The sequence below is a fragment of the Marmota monax genome, unplaced genomic scaffold (genome assembly GCF_021218885.2).
Source record: "Marmota monax isolate L192 unplaced genomic scaffold, Marmota_monax_Labrador192_F-V1.1 WCK01_AAM20220418_F8-fsc00111, whole genome shotgun sequence".
In the NCBI taxonomy this organism is placed as follows: domain Eukaryota; kingdom Metazoa; phylum Chordata; class Mammalia; order Rodentia; family Sciuridae; genus Marmota; species Marmota monax.
In genome coordinates, this window is record NW_026695067.1 from 1,546,923 (window position 1) to 1,568,398 (window position 21,476).

General features: G+C 35.7%; 1 protein-coding gene, 1 long non-coding RNA gene and 1 pseudogene across 4 annotated transcripts in view; 2 read left to right on the forward strand and 1 right to left on the reverse strand.

The window, feature by feature from the left end:
- The window catches only part of Ube2q2 (ubiquitin conjugating enzyme E2 Q2), a 61,361-nt gene extending 41,607 nt beyond the window's left edge, over positions 1 to 19,754 (forward strand). For 2 of the 3 annotated variants that reach the window (XM_046427881.2, XM_046427880.2), the window contains 5 exons: positions 1,110 to 1,168; positions 5,810 to 5,858; positions 7,040 to 7,135; positions 11,757 to 11,823; positions 18,164 to 19,754. In XM_046427881.2, the coding sequence (XP_046283837.1) occupies positions 1,110 to 1,168; positions 5,810 to 5,858; positions 7,040 to 7,135; positions 11,757 to 11,823; positions 18,164 to 18,195 (303 nt within the window). In that variant the 3' untranslated portion in view covers positions 18,196 to 19,754. Of the gene's footprint in view, positions 1 to 1,109; positions 1,169 to 5,809; positions 5,859 to 7,039; positions 7,136 to 11,756; positions 11,824 to 18,163 lie in introns of those variants that run through there. The other variant, XR_006848100.2, reaches the window with a different exon arrangement.
- LOC124081676 (heterogeneous nuclear ribonucleoprotein A3-like) lies at positions 1,671 to 5,803 on the forward strand (annotated as a pseudogene).
- LOC124081664 (uncharacterized) lies at positions 7,116 to 21,420 on the reverse strand. Its single transcript, XR_006848102.1, has 3 exons — positions 21,214 to 21,420; positions 17,496 to 17,637; positions 7,116 to 7,272 (listed from the first exon to the last, which is right to left on the reverse strand). It is a non-coding gene; the product is annotated as an uncharacterized LOC124081664 (long non-coding RNA).
- Positions 21,421 to 21,476: the final 56 nt, after the last annotated feature.

A 21,476-nucleotide genomic window follows, 5' to 3' on the forward strand; every position in this document is an offset into this window, starting at 1 on the left:
AATTTGCAGTTCTCTGCCAAGGTTTTCAATCTTGTCTTTTCTTGAAAATATTCAACAGTTATTTGAAAGCATGTCTGCTAACTCTTAACTCTCTTGTGGTTTTGTGTTTGTTTACTTCTCTTGTTTTCTGATACTGTTGTCTTTAAATCCTATATGACTAGTTAATTTTTATTTATGTATTTGTTTTTGGTACCAGGGATTGAACCTGGGGTGTTCAACCACTGAGCCACATTCCCAACCCTTTTTATCTTGAGACAAGGTCTCTCTTAGTTGCTTAGAGCTTCACTAAGTTGCTGAGGCTGGCTTTAAACTTGTGATCCTCCTGCCTCTCAGCCTCTGGAAACCCTGGGATTATAGGCATATGCTAACATACCTGCAAGATTAGTTATTTTCAGTGATATTTGTTACATATGAAAAAAAATTGGAGCTGATTTTAAACCTTGGGCAGTGTTTTTCTCGTGAGAGGATTTACATTTTCCCCTGTCAGGGACTTGGACTGAAGCAAGCCAGAATAATTGGGGATTGAGATGATTTAAAGTTGGACTTGATTCCTGTCCAGGGCAGTTTGTCCTTTAGGATCCCAAACTCAAGAGTAGAAGCCTTATCAGTGCCTCTCCTTGGGGGATTCTGAGCTCAGACTTTGATCTCCCTATCCCTGAATCTGTGAGGGCTACCCAGTTTGTGAACCTCTTATCTTTCTCTCCTGTAGTTTGTGTGTGTGTGTGTGTGTGTGTGTGTGTGTGTTTGTGCGGGGAAACTAAGGCAAAAATAGTTGCCTCCCCCCCAATTTGCTTTTTCTTTAACATTTAGCCCTGTAATTGTCACATTTTGTCTACCCTTTCTAGTTATTAGTCAGTTATTGGAATGATTCTTTATTTATTTATTGTAAGTAGATATTTACCAAAACACTATTTTGGTCCTGATCTTAACTTCATTCTTATTTGCTTTGGTTTTTGTTTCATCTTATTTCTTGGTACTGATTTTACTATTGAAATCCTCATATCAGACACCAAATGTGTACATTCTTTATAGACTATTTTAAAATCTTCTAAGTGTATAATATTAAAGATGTTCTTGAAATTAATTAAACTTGCTCATTTGCTCTTTAGGATAACTTTCCCTTTGATCCTCCATTTGTTCGAGTGGTATTACCTGTCCTCTCAGGAGGGTAAGTTTAAGTGATTACTTGTTTTTGATAGTGTGTATCACAATCATTTGGAGAACTAATTAAATTCTAGGGACCTTGATTGCTAGGCTTCTACTGCATGGTTTGATACAGCAGGTCTGGGGTGGGACCTGAGAATTTACATTTCTAGGAAGTTGATACTGCTGATTTGGAGCCCACATTCAGAACCAGTAGTATAAATTGTTAAGTTGTTTATAGGTAGAGTTTTTAATGGTTCCTATTTTTATATATTTACTATAAAACAAGTTTTTTACAAATATAAATTGTGATTGAGGATGTGAGTTATGATTGGAGAGTGATTCCTACATGCTGATGATCACTCCTAAATGGTACTTGTAGGAGTAATCACAAGACATTTCATGGGCCTGTGAAGCTGGGTGGCTGGCTGTTCCTTCTAGAGGAAATAGCTGCAGTTTAGTAGAATCAGATGGTTATTGTCAGAGTTTTATTGAAGTTTATATTGCGCTTTTTCATAGATAGTCTTATGGAGAGAGGGGAAAACGTAAGAATTTGTAGCTAGGTTACTTATGAAGTGTCCTATAGAACCCCAAAGTAGGAGCTGCTAAACTAATTTTGATCATTTTCAGATGGACATTTAATTTCACTTTGTGAGATAATACATTTTGCAGTGATAAATTCTAAAAATATCCAGTCCTTAAGTCAATCATTTCTGTGATTGAGATAGTAATAGTTTAACATTAAGGTAAAAAATATGGATGACTACTGAAATAGACTTCATACCTTTCTCAGAAATGGTCTGCTCCTAATTTATCCAGTATTTATACACTTATTTCTATTTTGCAGGGAATCAAATCATGTGAAAATTATTTCTCAGTATACTCAGAATATGTGTTGACTGTGGTATTGATACTACAGAATATTTACTGGGCATGGTTTCTGTCTAAAGCTCAAGTAAACAAAAGTATGGCTTTATTCAGTGTATATGGATGTGCTGAGCCCATTCTGATTTCTGCAACACAAATACTATTGCTTTGTAGGAGTTTACTTACCTGATAACCTGTAGCCTAATCCTTTGCCATATCTCCCATGATCCAAAGGAACCAGAGCAATTGAGGAAGCTGTTTATTGGTGGTCTGAGCTTTGAAACTACAGATGATAGTTTAAGAGAACAGTTTGAGAAATGGGACACACTCACAGATTGTGTGGTAATGAGAGACCCCCAAACAAAAAGTTCCAGGGGCTTTGGTTTTGTGACTTGTGTTGAAGAGGTGGATGCAGCAATGTGTGCTCACAAGGTTGATGGGTGTGTAGTGGAACCAAAGAGAGTTGTTTCTAGAGAGGATTCTGTAAAGCCTGGTGCCCATCTACCAGTGAAGAAAATTTTTGTTTGTGGTATTAAAGAAGATACAGAAGAATATAATTTGAGAGATTACTTTGAAAAGTATGTCAAGATTGTGGTAGTGGTACCAGGAAAAAAAAAAACATAGACGTCATAGAATACAGGCAGAGTGGGAAAAAGAGAGGATTTGCTTTTGTAACTTTTGATGATCATGATATAGTTGACAAAATTGTTGTTCAGAAATACCACACTATTATTGGGCATAATTGTGAAGTGAAAAAGGCCCTTTCTAAACAAGAGATGCAGTTTACTGGATCACAAAGAGGTCACGGAGGTGGATCTGGCAACTTTATGGGTCGTGGAGGAAACTTTGGAGGTGGTGGAGGTAACTTTGGCCATGGTGGAAACTTTGGTGGAAGAGGAGGCTATGGTGATGGAGGTGGTGGCAGCAGAGGTAGTTACGGGGGAGGTGATGGTGGCAACTATGATGGCGGTCCTGGTTATAGTAGTAGAGGAGGTTATGGTGGTGGTGGACCAGGATATGGAAACCAAGGTGGTAGATATGGTGGTGGAGGAGGATATGATGATTACAATGAAGGAGGAAATTTTGGTGGTGGTAACTATAATGATTTTGGAAATTACAGTGGTCAATAGCAATCAAATTATGGACCCATGAAGGGGGGCAGTTTTGGTGGAAGAAGCTCTGGCAGTCCCTATGGTGGTGGTTATGGATCTGGTGGTGGAAGTGGTGGATATGGTAGCAGAAGGTTTTAAAAACAGCAGAAAAGGGCTACAGTTCTTAGCAGGAGAGAAAGCGACGAGTTGTCAGGAAAGCTGCAGTTGTCCCAAACACATTAGAGGAACTGTAAAAATCTGCCACAGAAGGAATGATGATCCATAGTCAGAAAAGTTAGTGAGCTTATACAGGAACCCCTTCTTGTTCAGGACTGTCATAGCCACAGTTTGCAAAAAGTGCAGCTATTGATTAATGCAATGTAGGGTCAATTAGATGTACATTCCTGAGGTCTTTTATCTTTTGTAGTTTTTTCTTTTTCTTTTCATTACTCAGGTATATTGCCCTGTAAATTGTGGTAGTGGTACCAGGAATAAAAAATTAAGGAATTTTTAACTTATCAAAAAAATAAAATAAAATAAAAAATTGAGACTCCTACTCTGCTCATGTATGTGATATATTATCCTTAGATGACTCTTGGATTAATTTTTTTCCTTGTGTCCTTTAACTGTCTTAATATTAAGCAGGAACCCTTTGTTTGGAGGCAAAGAGCAATAAGAGTTCGGAACACATATTGATAAAATGAATGTAATTCAATATAGAAATGATCACTTCTTTTAGGTATTAATGCTATTAATGGTGCATATGATTCTATTTATATGAAATAGCCACAATAGGCAATCTGTAGCAACAGAAAGTAGATTAGTGATTGCCAGGAAGAGAAGGGTATAGGAAATGACTATATTATCTCACTTTTTGTGGAGGAACTGGAACTACTTGTGTCTTATGTTTAGACAGTCATTAGTATAACTGTTATGTATTTGTAGAAATATACTTTCTTTTGAACTACATATGAAAACACTTCCTATCTTCCCACCTAATATGACTCTGCACCCTTCAGCGGAAGAGTCTGGTGCTAAAAGAAAAGTTAGTGGTTAGATAATGAGTATTTTAATATGTACTGAATACCTTCTTGTCTAAAGCAATTCCTCCTGTTCCTTGAGCATTTTGAAAATATATAGATCAAATATGATGTTAAATCACAGATTGCTAGACTTTGAGAAATCATGGGAAAACCAAAATTTAAAAGAGAACCTAGATTTTTCTAATTCTGTCCACTCAGTTTTTATTAAATACAAGTGTTTGTTACATTATCTTTAGTCCAAGGCATTCTAAAAGAATTAGACTCTTGTGTTTCAGGAATACAAAAGTATGTACTTTTTTTTTTTTTTTTTTTTAAATCCTGTGATTCTCCACACAATTTTTTAATGTTTTTCTTTTAGGTTTTCCTTCTCTTCCATTAAACTTCTACTCTGAAAGTTCTCAGTTCTGTTTAGGAGAATCTCCTGCTACTTCAGGATGGGATAGTTAAGAGTACTTACCGTCCTCATCTTCTTATTAAATACTTTCACTATAACAACTATTTTATTTTTTGGGGGGGTCCTGGGGATTTAACTCAGGGCAACTTAGCTACATCCCCAGCTTCTTTTTGTATTTTATTTAGAGACAGGGTCTCATTGAGTTGCTTAGTGCCTCACTTTTGCTGAGGCTGGCTTTGAACTTCTCAATTCTCCTGCCTCAGCCTCCCAAGCTTGTGGAAATTACAGTGTGCCACTTTATCAAGCTGTAACAACTATTGTTCAAGTGAGTGGTCTACGTAGATGTTTTTAGATTCTCTGCAAAGTCATTTGGTTTGGTTAGCACAAGAATGTATGGTTAGCTGGGATAGATTTGTTGGCTAGAATAGTCTTTGGCAAATTGGGGCAAGTGTGGCTCTGGGAAGGAACCACAGCCAAAGCTTCAGTAAAGGACTGAATGGTTTGTAGTTGATGCAGTGTTCACAAAGACCTAGTTGGTGGCTTTTGCTTGTTTAGAAGAAAAACTGTGGTAATCTTAAAAACTTGCCATTCCCTTAACTTTTTGTCCTTAGGTTTGATATTTAATGTATTTTGAAATTTAAAAGGAGGAATGAAGTTAATTCGAGAAAGGATAAAAAGGTTGAAGAATCTTGATCTAAACAATGATTTGCTAAAGAGATATTTCCACAAATTCTTTGGTTTTAGAGAATAGTTTCAGACCTAGAAAGAAATTGAGGAGTCCTAGAGAGAGATTCCATGGTCAGAACCATTTGAAGTTTCACAATAGAATGGATAAAAATAACTTACTCCATTAAGTACCATGAAGCTGTTCATTATTATGGATAGAGAAAAGTCAGTGCTTTTGTCAGAGTCAAAACTCTTGGGTGTGAAACATGGTGTAGATAAAGTTTGAGATGCAGAGAACCACTTGAATGCTAGTTAAGGAAACAGTCTTCTGCTCCCATTCCCTGGAGTGCTGAAGGTTAAGTTCTTAGTTAAATCTTAGAAATCTGAATATATTCTGTTAAGAGTCATTATTTTTTAAAATTGATAGTATTAGAGCAATGACATTAATTTTTCAAATTACCCATAGTCCTATATCCCTAACAACTGTTTTCATTTTTGTATTTATCTTCTACTCTGTGTGTATTTTCTTAGTAATGGTACTTAAAAATGGATTAAGAAGAAATGTTGAGATCTAGAGAAAATGGCATTCTTTTTTGTTTTTTAAGGTACGTCTTGGGTGGAGGAGCATTATGTATGGAACTTCTCACAAAACAGGTGATCTTTTTTTTTTATGGTCCTCAATTTTCAGCCTCAATAGTGTTTTGATTCTGTAGATTAGATATTAAGGAGAAAGTTCTTATGTAATAGCATCTACTTTTTAAAAAATTTTATTGTTTCTTTTTAGTTATACATGACAGTAGGATGTATTTTGACATATATACATGGAGTATAACCTCCCATTCTTGTGATTGTACATGATGTGGAATTACACTGATTGTGTATTGATATATGAATATAGGAAAGTTATGTCTGATTCATTCTACTGCCTTTCTTATTCCCATCTCCCCTCCCTTCCCTTTATTCCTCTTTGTCTAATCCAGTAAACTTCTGTTACTTGCCCCACCCTTCCTTATTGCATGTAGTACCTGCATATCAGAGAGAACATTTGGCCTTTGGTTTTGGGGGATTGGCTTATTTCATCTAGCATGATAGTCTCCAATTCTATCCATTTAGCAGCAAATGCCATAATTTCATAATTTCTTCTTTATAGTTGAATAATATTCTGTTGTGTATGTATATCACATTTTCTTTATCCATTCATTTGTCAAAGGGCACTGAGGCTAGTTCCATAGGTTAGCTATTGTGAATTGCTGAACAGCATCTACTTTAAAAATTTTTTTTGTTTTAATGGCACCTACTTTTTAATAATGAAAAAGTTATTTGAAGTAAACCAGGAAAATGACATTGTACTTTGTGCTGAATCCATGCTAGAATAAGCATTAAGAATGCTATTCATTTAAGTTTATAATTTGCTTATGTGCACACTTAGAATGTAGGATTCTTTTGTTATCTGTAAGGTTCTGAAAGTGGTCCAGCTCTTACCAACTCTTACTCTTAAAAGGGATACCCTTTAATACCAACTTCTTTTTTGATGGGGGTTACTGGGGATTGAACTCGGGGGGCACTCAATCATTGAGCCACATCCCCACCACTTTTTTGTATTTAGAGACAGGGTCTCACTGAGTTACTTAGTGCCTCCCCGTTGCTGAGGCTGGCTTTGAACTCATGATTCTCCTGCCTCAGCCTCCTAAGCTGCTGGGATTACAGGCATACTTCATTGCATCTGGCCCAGTTTCTTTCTAATGCTGATTTGCTATTGTTGAGTTTTTATATGCCATTTTGTTAGGGAATACTGCGTGGCTTTGTTTGAGAGACATGTTTTCTTTTTCCTGTAGGGCTGGAGCAGTGCCTATTCAATAGAATCAGTCATCATGCAAATAAATGCCACCTTAGTCAAAGGCAAGGCCAGAGTGCAGTTTGGAGCAAATAAGGTACTTTATTAAAAATTTCACATAAAGCGTAAGATTCATCTTATGTTACCTTATGAAGCTTCTTCCTGTCTTGCTTTCATTCTTTTTGAGACAATTTATTTCATTGTCATTTGATTTGTTTTGTTAATAAAAGTGAACTGTAGAAAAGAAGTGTAAGAAAATTAAGATATTCATTGATAATTATTTAATATCTGTTCTTTTAGTCTTTTTAATAGTCACATAGGCAAACATACCTAGAGTTTTAAACTTATTATTTTTGGTATGTATATCCTAATAAGTAAAAAATTAAAAGTACTTTGTGGTTTCTTCACACTGAGATCACACTTTAAGAGTTAATTCTTAGTCAACTTTAATGTGCTAGACTCCAATCTAAATTTATGTTAACTCTTTGAACTCCCTTAATAACCTAAAAAGGTATGTTATTGCCCCAGATGAGGAAACTGAAAGACACAGAAGTTAGGTAACTTACCTTAATGTCATAGTGCCAGAACAAACATTGGAACTAGAGAGTGACTGTAGTCTTTGCTGTTATTGAATTCCACACTTTATCAGAAACATCTTTCCAGGTAGAATTGTAGTTATCAGTAATATGCAAATGAGCTAAGGATATACACTGAGGGTAGTGTGTTTTTGAAAAATATATGTGTGATGGAAATAATCTTGATTTAATTTTTTATTATTTGAATGTTTTCCCTCAGTGTTCTTTGCAAATGTTGCATTATATACTTGTAACCATATTGCACCTTAAATCGTGAGTCTACTAGAGTCTTTTTTTAAAATTTTTTCTTTTTTAGTTGTAGATGGACAAAAATACCTTTGTTTTATTTTTTATGTGGTGCTGAGGATTGAACCCAGAGCCTTAACACATGCAAGGCAAGTGCTCCACCACTGAGCTACAACTCCAGCCCCCACTAGAATCTTAATTCACAGAAAAAGTAAAATGTTGAAAAGGTCATTTTAAACAATGATTTATTTTTTAGCAGGTGTTTCTTTACACTGGAACAAAATATTTTATATAAAATCCAGAAGTTGAACAATTTTCTAGTGTTTAGTTAATTACATCTAACCTAATAGTGTGTGTATATGTGTGTGTGTGTGTGTGTGTGTGTGTATATATATATATATATATATACACACACACACACACACACACACACACATACATATATATATACTGTTTTAAGGCTTAAATGTGGCACTCAAATGATTATGTATGTACTAAAATGTGATATATTTTGTTTACTTGAAGGTTGGGTCTTGTTTTGCTGCCCAGTCTGGCCTGGCACTTAAGATACTCTTGCCTCAGGCTGCACATTAGCTGGGATTACAGGTTAAATTTTTTTTTTTTAATGATGAAATATATTCTTCCTAAATGTAGAGTTTGTAAAGTAGATAAAAGTATAAAAAACTAAAAATGTCACTTGTAACTTGACTATTAGAAATATGCCAAAAAGTTAATAGTGTTTCTGGTCTTTTCAATATTTTCTTCCTGGCATCTATTTATATGTAGAACATAATGTTAAATTGGATTCATTTAAAAAAAATTCTAGCTCATTTTCTTTTTAAAAGAGAAAATTTGAAGGGCTCAAACTAATGATCTTATTTAGTAATTGAAAGATTTTGCCAGTACCTCACTATGCAGACTTTCTTCTGGGCCTCTGATCTGTATCTGGAATACAATTGGATAGGTAAAGTCTCCTCCAGTTTTAAAATTCTATCTTTATTGTATGTTGAAGATCTCTTCGAATCAATCAATAAAGTACAGTGATATTGCTTAAAGAAAATTGTGCTTTGTGAGGAATGTGTAGTTAGGCAGTTTTGTTATGTGAACATCATTGAGTGTGTTTATAGCATAAACTAAGATGGCTATGATGTCACTAGGTGATATAATCTTTTGGGACCATCATTCTACATGCCGGCCTCCATTGTTGGTTGACTGAAGTGTTGTGACATGCATTAACTGTGTATGTCTTAGAAGTTGAATTTGTTTAGTGAATTGCTATGAAAAAATCACTGTTCATTTTTTCTTATTAAGAAATATTTGTCAGTTAAGAAGTTGGAAACTTTGCATAATGAATTTCACCTTCTTCCTCAGTTCTAAAAAGTCTGCAGGGAATGGTCTAAATGTTAACTTTGAAATACTATAAAAAAAAAACCCAAAACCTGAAACTAAATAAAAGCCTGTGAAGCTGCACTCAGTGGAGTATACCTGCAATCATAGCAACTCAGGAGGATAAGGCTAGAAGATTGCAATTTTGAGACTAGCTGCAGCAACTTAGCAAGATACTGTCTCAAAATTAAACAAAAACAAACAAAAAACCTGTGGTAGGGCTGGTGGAGCAGCTAAGTGACGGAACACTTGCCTGGCATGCATGAGGTTCTGAGTTTGATTCCCAGTACCACACACACACACACAATAACAACAACAACGATGATGATGATACCTGGGATAATAAACCTGGGGGGGAAGAGGTATCAAAGTAAGACACTACTAGGGGCTGGGGTTGTGGCTCAGTGGTATAGTGCTTGCCTGTCACAAGTGAGTCACTGGGTTCAATCCTCAGCACCACATTAAAATAAGTATATAATAAAGGTATTGTGTCCATCCACAACTAAAAAAAAATTAAAAATAGTAAGCTAAATGGTGTTAAAAATGCTATTTGTGTGTGTGTGTGTGAGAGAGAGGGGGGGGGAGGGAAAGACAGAGCATGGGCACAGAAGAGAAACAGGCAAGAACATATAGATGTGCTTGTGTAAGCATAGAGTATCTTTGGAAGAGTATGTAACAAGTGCTAATTGTTTCTGATAAGAATTTTAAAAAATATTGGTCGGGATAAGTTAGAGATGAGAGGGACTTTAAATTGTTTTGTGGTCTTTGAATTTCTATTTGCCATTTAACTCTTACTTCAAAATATTAAAAAAAAAAAGATACTGTCAGCTGTTGTTCTAAATGAATGAATTTGCCCTCTGAAAATGTTACTAAAATGATGTAAGTATAAGTACTGAAAAACTGAAGTTTCCCTTCAACAGGCCTGATAGAGATAGGGTCAGAGGATGGAGCTGAGAACTCAGCAGATCTGTGTAGGAGAGGTAGCAGGAGTTGGGACAGGTAGCAGTACAGTTTTGCCTTGAGTATCTTTTATTTTTGTCCTTTTTGTGAAAATATAGACTGGGTGAATAAAAACACTTTTTAAATTATTTTTGAGATGACACTACTGCTTACTTTATATATTTTAGTTTTTAGATGACATGCCTTATGACAGGGCTTTACTATTCAGAAATTGAAAATTACTACCCTGTTTAAAAAAAAAAAAAAAAAAAACGGGAAAAGGATATAATGAGTCTATTTACAGTTTGAACATATGAAAACACACTCAACCTCACCTAGTAATAGAAATGCAAATCAAAAACCACAACTGAGGGCTGGGGTTGTGGTTCAGTGGTACAACAGCCCTTAGGGCCTAGCACATGTGAGGAACTAGGTTTGATTCTCAGCACCGCATATATAAAAATAAATATCATTGACAATGAAAAAATATTGGAAAAAACAAAACAACTGAATTCTGCTTCTCCGATTGTCAGAAATAGCAAAGATTTGGTGAAGTACTATTAATGAGGTTGTATGGAGGCATTCATAGATGGCTTGGGGCAGTCTTGGAGTGGGCACTTCAAAATTATGAAGGCACATAATGTCTTTTGACTCAGATCTACATTAGCCATTTTACCAGTACTTTGCACATCTGTGTATACGTTGCTCTTACAACAACCGACTACTTGTGCATATTCTTGTAAAATCCTCAAGGATATTAGTTGTTAACTTGGATGGAGAAGGGAACTGGGTGGTTGGAAGTAGCAAAGAAGAAAAAGTTTTCCCTTGGAATGTCCTTGCACTTTTTTTTTTCCATTCTTCTAAGCAAATTTATTACTCAGAAAAAATTCTATGACATAATATATTAGATAGGTATATACCACTATGGAGAATGCACATGATATATAGTTTGAAATTAAGATGTATGTCAGTTGTACTCCTGGGGACAAAAACCTATCATATACTTACTTGGCTCCTTAAAGAAGATTATATATTTTTGTCAAAAGAGGACTCCCTTAGTAATAGTTTGGTGCCAACTATGGGCATTTTTTAGATTTCTAATTTAAAAATATCAATCACATGTATAGTACTTGAAGCTTGTTTTGATTTTCTTGTTTGAAAGTAATATTTTGTAGTTTTGTCTTTTTGGATATGTTAATGAGGAAGAGAGCATGGATTTTATTCATGTCCAAATGAGTATTGTTTAACTTGTCCCCCTCCGTTCTAATGGATCAAGTTAAACAATACTCATTTGGGGGACACTAGAAAGCTCTGTATTTGATCAATGGTAGGAAGACTTATAAAAATGAACCCTGAAGCCTTGAGGCTTTTATTGGCATACAATTTTGGTTTTGTTGTTATTAAAAATTGTAGAGAATAATGAAATGAGATGTGACATTAAGTTAAAATTGTTTCAGAAATAGAAATATTATTGTTTCCTATATTAAGCACAGCCATGATGCATCCATACATTTACTGTAACAATTTTCACCTAGTTACAGTTTTGATTTAAAATGTGTAACTCTCTTTCAGAATCAATATAATCTAGCAAGAGCCCAACAGTCCTATAATTCCATTGTACAGATACATGAGAAAAATGGTAAGTTTAATTCAATAAGTATTGTCATTTATGAAGTTTTGTAAAAAATGTATTGATATTCTGTTTAATTTTTTTTATCAAGTACAGTTAGCACAGTGAAAAAATTTAACTTGTGCTGCATCCAGAATCTTTGAATGAATCTTTTAACACTCTGGTTCTTTCAGTATCTTTTCAAGTAGATTAATGAGCGAATCATAGCACTCACTTGAAATGTATTCTTTAGAATAGAGAGTGAGTTAAAGGCAACTCCTTATAGGCACAGTTCTTGTTATAATTGGGTAAATGCAATAAGGATCATAATCAGCTCTTTCTGAAACATCTTCAGAGTACTAGTGCTTTTGACAGTTTTATACAATTTTCTATTCAAGTAAGAACAATTCTAATTTCAGCATATACTTCTGAGCAATATCTTTCTTAAAATATCTTTCATTAACTTTAATGGCCTTTAAATTTTGCTTGTATTCACAAGGCACGTATTTTGAGGATTTTGTCTCTTAACAATGAGAGGAAAAAAACAATGAATTAATTGGAAGGCCTATTTTCAAGTACCATTTTTTGTTACCCACTAGGCACTGGTGACCCTGAGTAAGCCTCAATTACCAATCTTTTAAATTTGGCATGTATGTCTTGCCACCCTTGTGAAGGAAGAGTAGTGTGCATGTATAATACTTTGTAAGCAAGTGCTAATAAACACACTCGTCATAGTAGTGACACACTGCACGGTGACCCTTTTGTGCCAAATAAATAACAGGAAGTAGTTTTCCTTAAAGAGGAGAGTTTGTAGTAAATATTCTTTACTTTGCTAGAGATAGGGTAGTTTGTAAGGATTTGTGTTTTACACTCACTTTTATTTTAATGACAAACTTGTCACTTTTTTAGTGATTGCTTGCTTCTGGAAGTAATATTCAAAATAATTTTCAAGCTTATGAGTAAGATGATGATGACCTTCAGGACAAGACCAGGTTTTCCTAATGATCATTTCTAGTGCCCCGCAATGAGTAGATCCAAAACCACTACTACTTCAGAATCATGTAGCTGCCCCACAAATCTTGGTTGTTTCAATGACAGTTTTATACCAAATAGTACTTGGTCTAATTTGCCTTTCTATAGGGAGGTTAGATTTTTGTGGAGCCTGGGAATGATCACATTTTTTCTTATCTTTCATTTTATCTTAAACATTATAAGTGGCATTTAAATACATTTACAGAACTTGCTGTGTGTGTGTGTATGTAAACTTAGCTATGATGAAAGAGCAAGAGATTCAGAATTAGGAGAGATGGATTCTAGTTTTTTTTTTTTTTTTTTTTTTTAATTTTTTATTGTGGGTTGTTCAAAACATTACAAATTTCTTGACATATCATATTCCACACTTTGATTCTAGTGGGTTATGAACTCCCACCTTCACCCCATACACAGATTGTGGATTCACATCAGTTACACATCCATTGATTTACAAATTGCCATACTAGTGTCTGTTGTGCTCCGCTGCCTTTCCCATCATCCACCCTCCCCCCTCCCCACCTCTCCCCTCCCCTCCCCTCCTCTCTCTCTACCCCCTCCACTGTATAACCCTGAGGGTCTCCTTCCATTACCGTGCAATTTACCTTCTCTCTCCCTTTCCCTCCCACCTCTCATCCCTGTTAAATGTTAATCTTCTTCTCCTGTTCTTCGTCCCTACTCTGTTCTTAGTTACTTTCCTTATATCAAAGAAGACATTTGGCATTTGTTTTTTAGGGATTGGCTAGCTTCACTTAGCATAATCTGCTCTAATGCCATCCATTTCCCTGTAAATTCTATGATTTTGTCATTTTTTAATGCAGAGTAATACTCCATTGTGTATAAATGCCACATTTTTTTTATCCATTCGTCTATTGAAGGGCATCTAGGTTGGTTCCACAGTCTTGCTATTGTGAACTGTGCTGCTATGAACATCGATGTAGCAGTGTCCCTGTAGCATGCTCTTTTTAGGTCTTTAGGGAATAGACCAAGAAGGGGAATAGCTGGGTCAAATGGTGGCTCCATTCCCAGCTTTCCAAGAAATCTCCATACTGCTTTCCAAATTGGCTGCACCAATCTGCAGTCCCACCAGCAATGTACAAGTGTACCCTTTTCCCCACATCCTCGCCAGCACTTGTTGTTGTTTGACTTCCTAATGGCTGCCAATCTTACTGGAGTGAGATGGTATCTTAGGGTGGTTTTGATTTGCATTTCTCTGACAGCTAGAGATGTTGAGCATTTTTTCATGTACTTGTTGATTGACTGTATGTCCTCCTCTGAGAAGTGTCTGTTCAGGTCCTTGGCCCATTTGTTGATTGGGTTGTTTGTTCTCTTATTGTCTAATTTTTTGAGTTCTTTGTATACTCTGGATATTAGGGCTCTATCTGAAGTGTGAGGAGTAAAGATTTGTTCCCAGGATGTAGGCTCCCTATTTACCTCTCTTATTGTTTCTTTTGCTGAGAAAAAACTTCTTAGTTTGAGTAAGTCCCATTTGTTGATTCTAGTTATTAACTTTTGTGCTATGGGTGTCCTATTGAGGAATTTGGAGCCCGACCCCACCGACTGTAGATCGTAGCCAACTTTTTCTTCTATCAGACGGCGCGTCTCTGATTTGATATCAAGTTCCTTGATCCATTTTGAATTCACTTTTGTGCATGGCGAGAGAAAGGGATTCAGTTTCATTTTGTTGCATAAGGATTTCCAGTTTTCCCAGCACCATTTGTTGAAGATGCTATCCTTCCTCCATTGCATGCTTTTAGCCCCTTTATCAAATATAAGATAGTTGTAGTTTTGTGGATTGGTTTCTGTGTCCTCTATTCTGTACCATTGGTCCACACGCCTGTTTTGGTACCAGTACCATGCTGTTTTTGTTACTATTGCTCTGTAGTATAGTTTGAAGTCTGGTATCGCTATACCGCCTGATTCACACTTCTTGCTTAGCATTGTTTTTGCTATTCTGGGTCTTTTATTTTTCCATATGAATTTCATGATTGCTTTCTCTATTTCTACAAGAAATGCCATTGGGATTTTGATTGGCATTGCATTAAACCTATAGAGAACTTTTGGTAATATCGCCATTTTGATGATGTTAGTTCTGCCTATCCATGAACAGGGTATATTTTTCCATCTTCTAAGATCTTCTTCTATTTCTCTCTTTAGGGTTCTGTAGTTTTCATTGTATAAGTCTTTCACCTCTTTTGTTAGGTTGATTCCCAAGTATTTTATTTTTTTTGAAGATATTTTGAATGGAGTGGTTGTCCTCATTTCCATTTCAGAGGATTTGTCGCTGATATACAGGAATGCCTTTGATTTATGCGTGTTGATTTTAAATCCTGCCACTTTGCTGAATTCATTTATTAGCTCTAATAGTTTCTTTGTAGAGCCTTTTGGGTCTGCTAGATATAGAATCATATCATCTGCAAATAGTGATAATTTAATTTCTTCTTTTCCTATTTTTATGCCTTTAATTTCTTTCGTCTGTCTAATTGCTCTGGCCAGTGTTTCGAGAACTATGTTGAAGAGAAGTGGAGAGAGAGGGCATCCCTGTCTTGTTCCAGATTTTAGAGGGAATGCCTTCAGTTTTTCTCCATTCAGAATAATGCTAGCCTGAGGCTTAGCATAGATTGCTTTTACAATATTGAGGTATGTTCCTGTTATCCCTAGTTTTTCTAGAGTTTTGAACATAAAGGGATGCTGTACTTTGTCAAATGCTTTTTCCGCATCTATCGAGATGATCATATGGTTCTTATTTTTAAGTCTATTGATGTGGTGAATAACATTTATTGATTTCCGTATATTGAACCAGCCTTGCATCCCAGGGATGAATCCTACTTGATCATGGTGTACAATTTTTTTTATATGTTTTTGTATCCGATTCGCCAGAATTTTATTGAGGATTTTTGCATCTAGGTTCATTAGAGATATTGGTCTGTAGTTTTCTTTCTTTGAAGTGTCTTTGTCTGGTTTAGGTATCAGGGTGATGTTGGCCTCATAGAATGAATTTGGAAGTTCTCCCTCCTTTTCTATTTCCTGAAGTAGCTTGAAAAGTATTGGTATTAGTTCTTCTTTAAAGGTTTTGTAAAATTCTGCTGTATACCCATCGGGACCTGGGCTTTTCTTAGTTGGTAGTCTTTTTATGGTTTCTTCTATCTCCTCAATTGATATTGGTCTGTTTAGGTTGTCTATATCCTCCTGACTCAATCTGGGCAGATCATATGACTTAAGAAATTTATCTATGCCTTCACTATCTTCTAATTTATTGGAGTATAAGGATTCAAAATAGTTTTTGATTATCTTCTGTATTTCTGAAGTGTCTGTTGTGATATTGCCTTTTTCATCCCGTATGCTAGTAATTTGAGTTCTCTCTCTTCTTCTCTTCACTAGCATCGCTAAGGGTCTGTCGATTTTGTTTATTTTTTCAAAGAACCAACTTTTAGTTTTGTCAATTTTTTCAATTGTTTCTTTTGTTTCGATTTCATTAATTTCAGCTCTGATTTTAATTATTTCTTGCCTTCTACTTCTTTTGCTGTTGTTTTGCTCTTCTTTTTCAAGGATTTTGAGATGAAGTATGAGATCATTTATTTGTTGGTTTTTTCTTTTTTTAAGGAATGAACTCCAAGCAATGAATTTTCCTCTTAGAACTGCTTTCAATGTGTCCCATAGATTCCGATATGTTGTGTCTGTGTTTTCATTTATCTCTAAGAATTTTTTAATTTCCTCCTTGATGTCTTCTATAACCCATTGATCATTCAGTAACCTATTGTTCATTCTCCAATTGATGTATGCTTTTTCCTTCCTTCTTTTATCGTTGATTTTCAGTTTCATTCCATTATGATCAGATAAGATGCATGGTAATATCTCTACTCCTTTATATTGTCTAAGAGTTGCCCTGTGACATAATATATGATCTATTTTTGAGAAGGATCCATGTGCTGCTGAGAAAAAAGTGTAACTGCTTGATGTTGGGTGGTATACTCTATATATGTCAATTAGGTCTAGGTTATTAATAGTGTTATTGAGTTCTATAGTTTCCTTATTCAACTTTTGTTTGGAAGATCTGTCCAGTGGCGAGAGAGGTGTGTTGAAGTCTCCCATGATTATGGTGTGGTGGTCTATTAGACTCTTGAACTTGAGAAGAGTTTGTTTGACGAACATAGCTGCACCATTGTTTGGGGCATAAATATTTATGATTGTTATGTCTTGTTGGTGTATGGTTCCCTTAAGCAGTATGTAGTGTCCCTCTTTATCTCTTTTGATTAACTTTGGCTTGAAATCTATTTTATTTGATATGAGTATGGACACGCCTGCTTGTTTCCGAAGTCCATATGAGTGATATGATTTTTCCCAACCTTTCACCTTCAGCCTATGTATGTCTTTTCCTATCAAATGCGTCTCCTGTAGGCAGCATATTGTTGGGTCTTGTTTTGTGATCCATTCTACTAGCCTGTGTCTCTTAATTGGTGAGTTTAAGCCATTAACATTTAGGGTTATTATTTGGATTCTAGTTTTGTTTCTAAATATGTACATATTTTTCATTTATTTAAGTTGACAGATACAATTATTTATTTTGTATGTGTTTTGACATAAATATGTATATATATATACATACACACATTGAATAACTAAATCTGGCTAATTAACACATTACCTATAATTTTTATGGTGAGAATGCTTACCTGCACTTTTAGTATTTTTCAATAATACATGTATTGGGGCTGGGGATGTGGCTCAAGTGGTAGTGCGCTTGCCTGGCATGCGTGCGGCCCGGGTTCGATCCTCAGCACCACATACAAACAAAGATGTTATGTCTGCCGATAACTAAAAATAAATAAATATTTAAAAAAAAAAAAAGAATACATGTATTAACATAGTTACCATGTAATGCAGGACATAGAGATGAATTCTGTTTTGGTTCTGTTACTATTCACTTGGTTACTGCATCTTCTTTGAGGCTTCTTCATTTGTAAAATAGTATCATTACACTGATGATTTTCAATTTCCTCTTATTTGAAATTTGCTTTTGGATAGTAATATCAGTTAGGTTTTCATTTCACCTTTGTATTTGAAAGTAAACCTAACATGCGATCTACTATTACACACTGTTGTCTTTAGCTAGGGATACCATTAATAACAGAGATCTTATGCTGTAAACTCAAGTACAATTTATGCATAGAAAATAACTTGATGTTGTGAATACAAAATGCTGTGTTAATTCAGTGTAATTTTTACAGTAGGTTTAAACACCAAATTTTTGAAGTAGAGACTCTGCCTAACCTTAAATGCCAGCTCTCCTAGTTGGCTTAAGGATTAAAGTGTTTTAACTTTTTTTTCCATTTTATTTCAGGCTGGTACACTCCTCCAAAGGAAGATGGCTAAATATGTTGACTCTCATATGTTTGGACCAATGTTGCTTTAAAGAAAATCTTTCCAACATGCAGATACAAGCTTTGAGTGCCCCTATAACAGCAGTACCGAAGATGTTAGCTAATAGATATTTTAGTGGATAATCTGTCAACTGACATCGAGTATAAGTTACAGCCTTTTCATTTTGCTCACTTCAGTTATCTTGGACTGAGCAGTGGGGCCTTTACTGTATTTTCCTGATAAATACACTTACTGGCCACTCCTTATCTCTTTTTCTTGAAAAGTGAAATCTTTTAAGCAGGCAAGTCAGCATCAGGTTACTGTGGTTGCGACTTGGCAGTAGCTTTCCTATATTGAGTCCATGGGTTTTGAGGATTTGCAATATACTGTTCCATTTAGAGCCATTAGAAGTTTAATCAATGTTCAATTGGTTTAGAAAATTTTAAGGCTTCTAAACCACGGCCTTTTAAGGTCTAAAACCATTTTATGATATTGCCAACGTAATGACAGGAAATTTACTCATTAAATTGTTAAACTTTTTTATGGCTGTGTGAAGATATGAACTGTTTCCTGAAGATATGCTCTTACTTGAATTGTACGTTTTAGGCAAAGCAAATTAAGGCAATGCCACTTAAGGTTTGTTGAGTAGTAATTTCCACTGGGGCAGCAGAGTCTTGCTGAGCTGAATCGGTTTCTTTTGGTTCAATATTTCTTACAAAAAAGAGCCACAATATAGAGCTTGAAGTTATTTAAAATACTAAGTCATTTTACCTTTCCATTTTATTAACGGGATGTTGCAATGATTTGTAAACTAATAAACTTATAAAGTGATTGGCATGAAAACAGACTTCCTTGAGCAAAAAGCTATATAGTTAAGTACAAAAATATACCTGATTTGGAGACTCTTTGTTGTCATGACAATGGCTTTTACAACCAAAAGACTAATAGGAACTCGTAATTCTTTTGTACAACCTGACTCAAATCAATGTACTCTCCATTTTACTGCCTTACATGAATCAGTCCTGTTTGGGTGGTGAGAGATTTTTTTTTTTTAATAAACCCAAGTTTGATTTAAAAATAAATTCTAGTTATTAAGCACTTTTAAAAGAAACCCAGAAGCACATTTTTCTGCACAAACCAGTTACAAAGTTGAAACACATTCCTTATGTATTTGCTTTAAGATTGTTTTTAACTTTGTAAACCGTATCTGAGAGATTTGGCACTTATGCATTATTGTGTTTCTTTTGATTTTATTTTGGTTAGGACAGTAGATAAAGATGTTCTGGCATTCTTGCTCACTTTAAATTTATATAAAGCTCTGATTGCCAGCTGCTCAGATAACAAGTGACAAGGCAGAATTCTTTAAAGCATTAAAGTTCCTTAAGCCTAAGGCTAAATCTTGAATACATTATTGAATTCTTTAATATCCTGATGGCTAGCAGATTGACAGCTGCACATTTGGCATGCTTTGTTTTTTGGATTTTATTTTTCATTGCAGATTTATTTGGCAATGTACAGTAAATTTTGTAAACTTGCATCAAGTTTATGAATAAAGAACCATTCAAAAATTACTTTGTCACCTTTCCCTCATAAGAGATACAGTGCTTTAGGTATGCTTCAGGTAGCCTCTATTGAATTTCTGGAATAGGGTATTTAAAGAGGGATGGGATGTGGGGAGGCTTGAGAGGAAGAGAGGCAGATTGACTTTAAAACTAGAAAGCTAGAGAACTTAGAAACTGTGTACATGCCTGGTATCCTCAGTTTTCCCTCAATCTTTTCCCTTATCCACACTCAGCTGTCATTTTCTTCATGGCTGTCTTTAATTTCCCTAGTTTAAATAATCTGTTTCTCCTTTTATGTACCTATGGCCTCCTTTTACACAATTGTCAGGTTATCTCATAAGACGTTCAGAGGTAGGACAACTGTAGGCTCAGTTTATCTGGGCAATACTCTGCTTGAGATTTTTCTGTGCCAGTTTCATCTTTGGATTGAATGTCATGTCTGGACTTGCAGTCACGCCTTACTTGGTATTGGGTTAGATAACGCTCCTTTCTGAGTGTCTCCTTAGGAGATGAGGAAATCTTTAGAAGTCCCACTCCACCAAGAACACTGCCTCTTTAATTTTCCTAGTGCCCACCCCTAAACCAGTGGATGGTGGAAAGAATAAAACCATCCTGATTAGTTTGGACTAATGGTTTTCAAATTTCAGAGATCCTGGAGACCTTTTATTTGGAGGCTTTTAAGGTCAAAACTACTTTCCTAACATAAAAACATTTTGCCGTTTTCATTCATTCTGAAAGGACGGTGGAGTTTTCCAGAGTCTACAATCCACATTTCCTGTTAAGCCAGTAATCAGATTTTCAAAGTGTAAAATGATATCACATTATTTACTACTGGGGGGAGGGAGATTTGGAAGTCAGTTTTCACTTAAATTATCTTAATACATAGAATTATTTTAAAATGTTTAATTTGGTGTCAATATTTAAGTGTGTAAAGGTCCTGGAGGCCAAAAAGAGAACCACTAGTTTAGATCATCCAATTTCACACTCTAGCTGGGAGTCAAATCACGGATGCCTTAGCTAGGAAGAGCGCTGTTGGAATGGATATTAACAGGTCTACTCCCATTCCTTCTGTTGTGGTTCTCTTCCTCAGCATCCATTAGAATTGACACAAAGTTTGTTGAAACACATAATGCTGTGGCGATTTAGTAACCTGAGGTAAAGAGAACATGCTAAAACAATAGTTCCCAGGTGAATGATGGATGCTACAGGCGGAGAAACGGTGCATAGTTTAGGGCGAGATTCCCCTGTAATTATTGGCCACCTTACAAAAGGAGGTACTACTAATGCCGGCTTACGCAAAACTAAAAAGACTACAAACTAACTACTTTCACTAGGCGCTGAGTAAAGGCGGCGATTTTTCACAGTAATTTTTTAAAAATGTATCTTGCCAAAAGTTGGGGATCATGCTAAACAAGGATTTTATAAAGACCAATAAATACTGCCTAGTTCCTACACTAAAGGAACTCACGAATTAGACGAAGATGTGAACTGGCAAAATACAGCAGCTCCAAGTACAGTGAGGTTCAGAAGAGAACTCGTTTCTACTGCAGGAGGAAGTTCGGAGCACCAGAAGACGCCCACCCACAACATTCCAGTACAGACGAGCGTTCTTAACTCCTGCGCCGGAAACCCAGCGGCCAAAGGTCACGCAGAAGCCTTCGCAGCGTCCCTTCCATTGCCTGGCCGACCGGAAGTGGCGCCTGCGCCTGCGCAGTGTGCGCTTACCGTGGA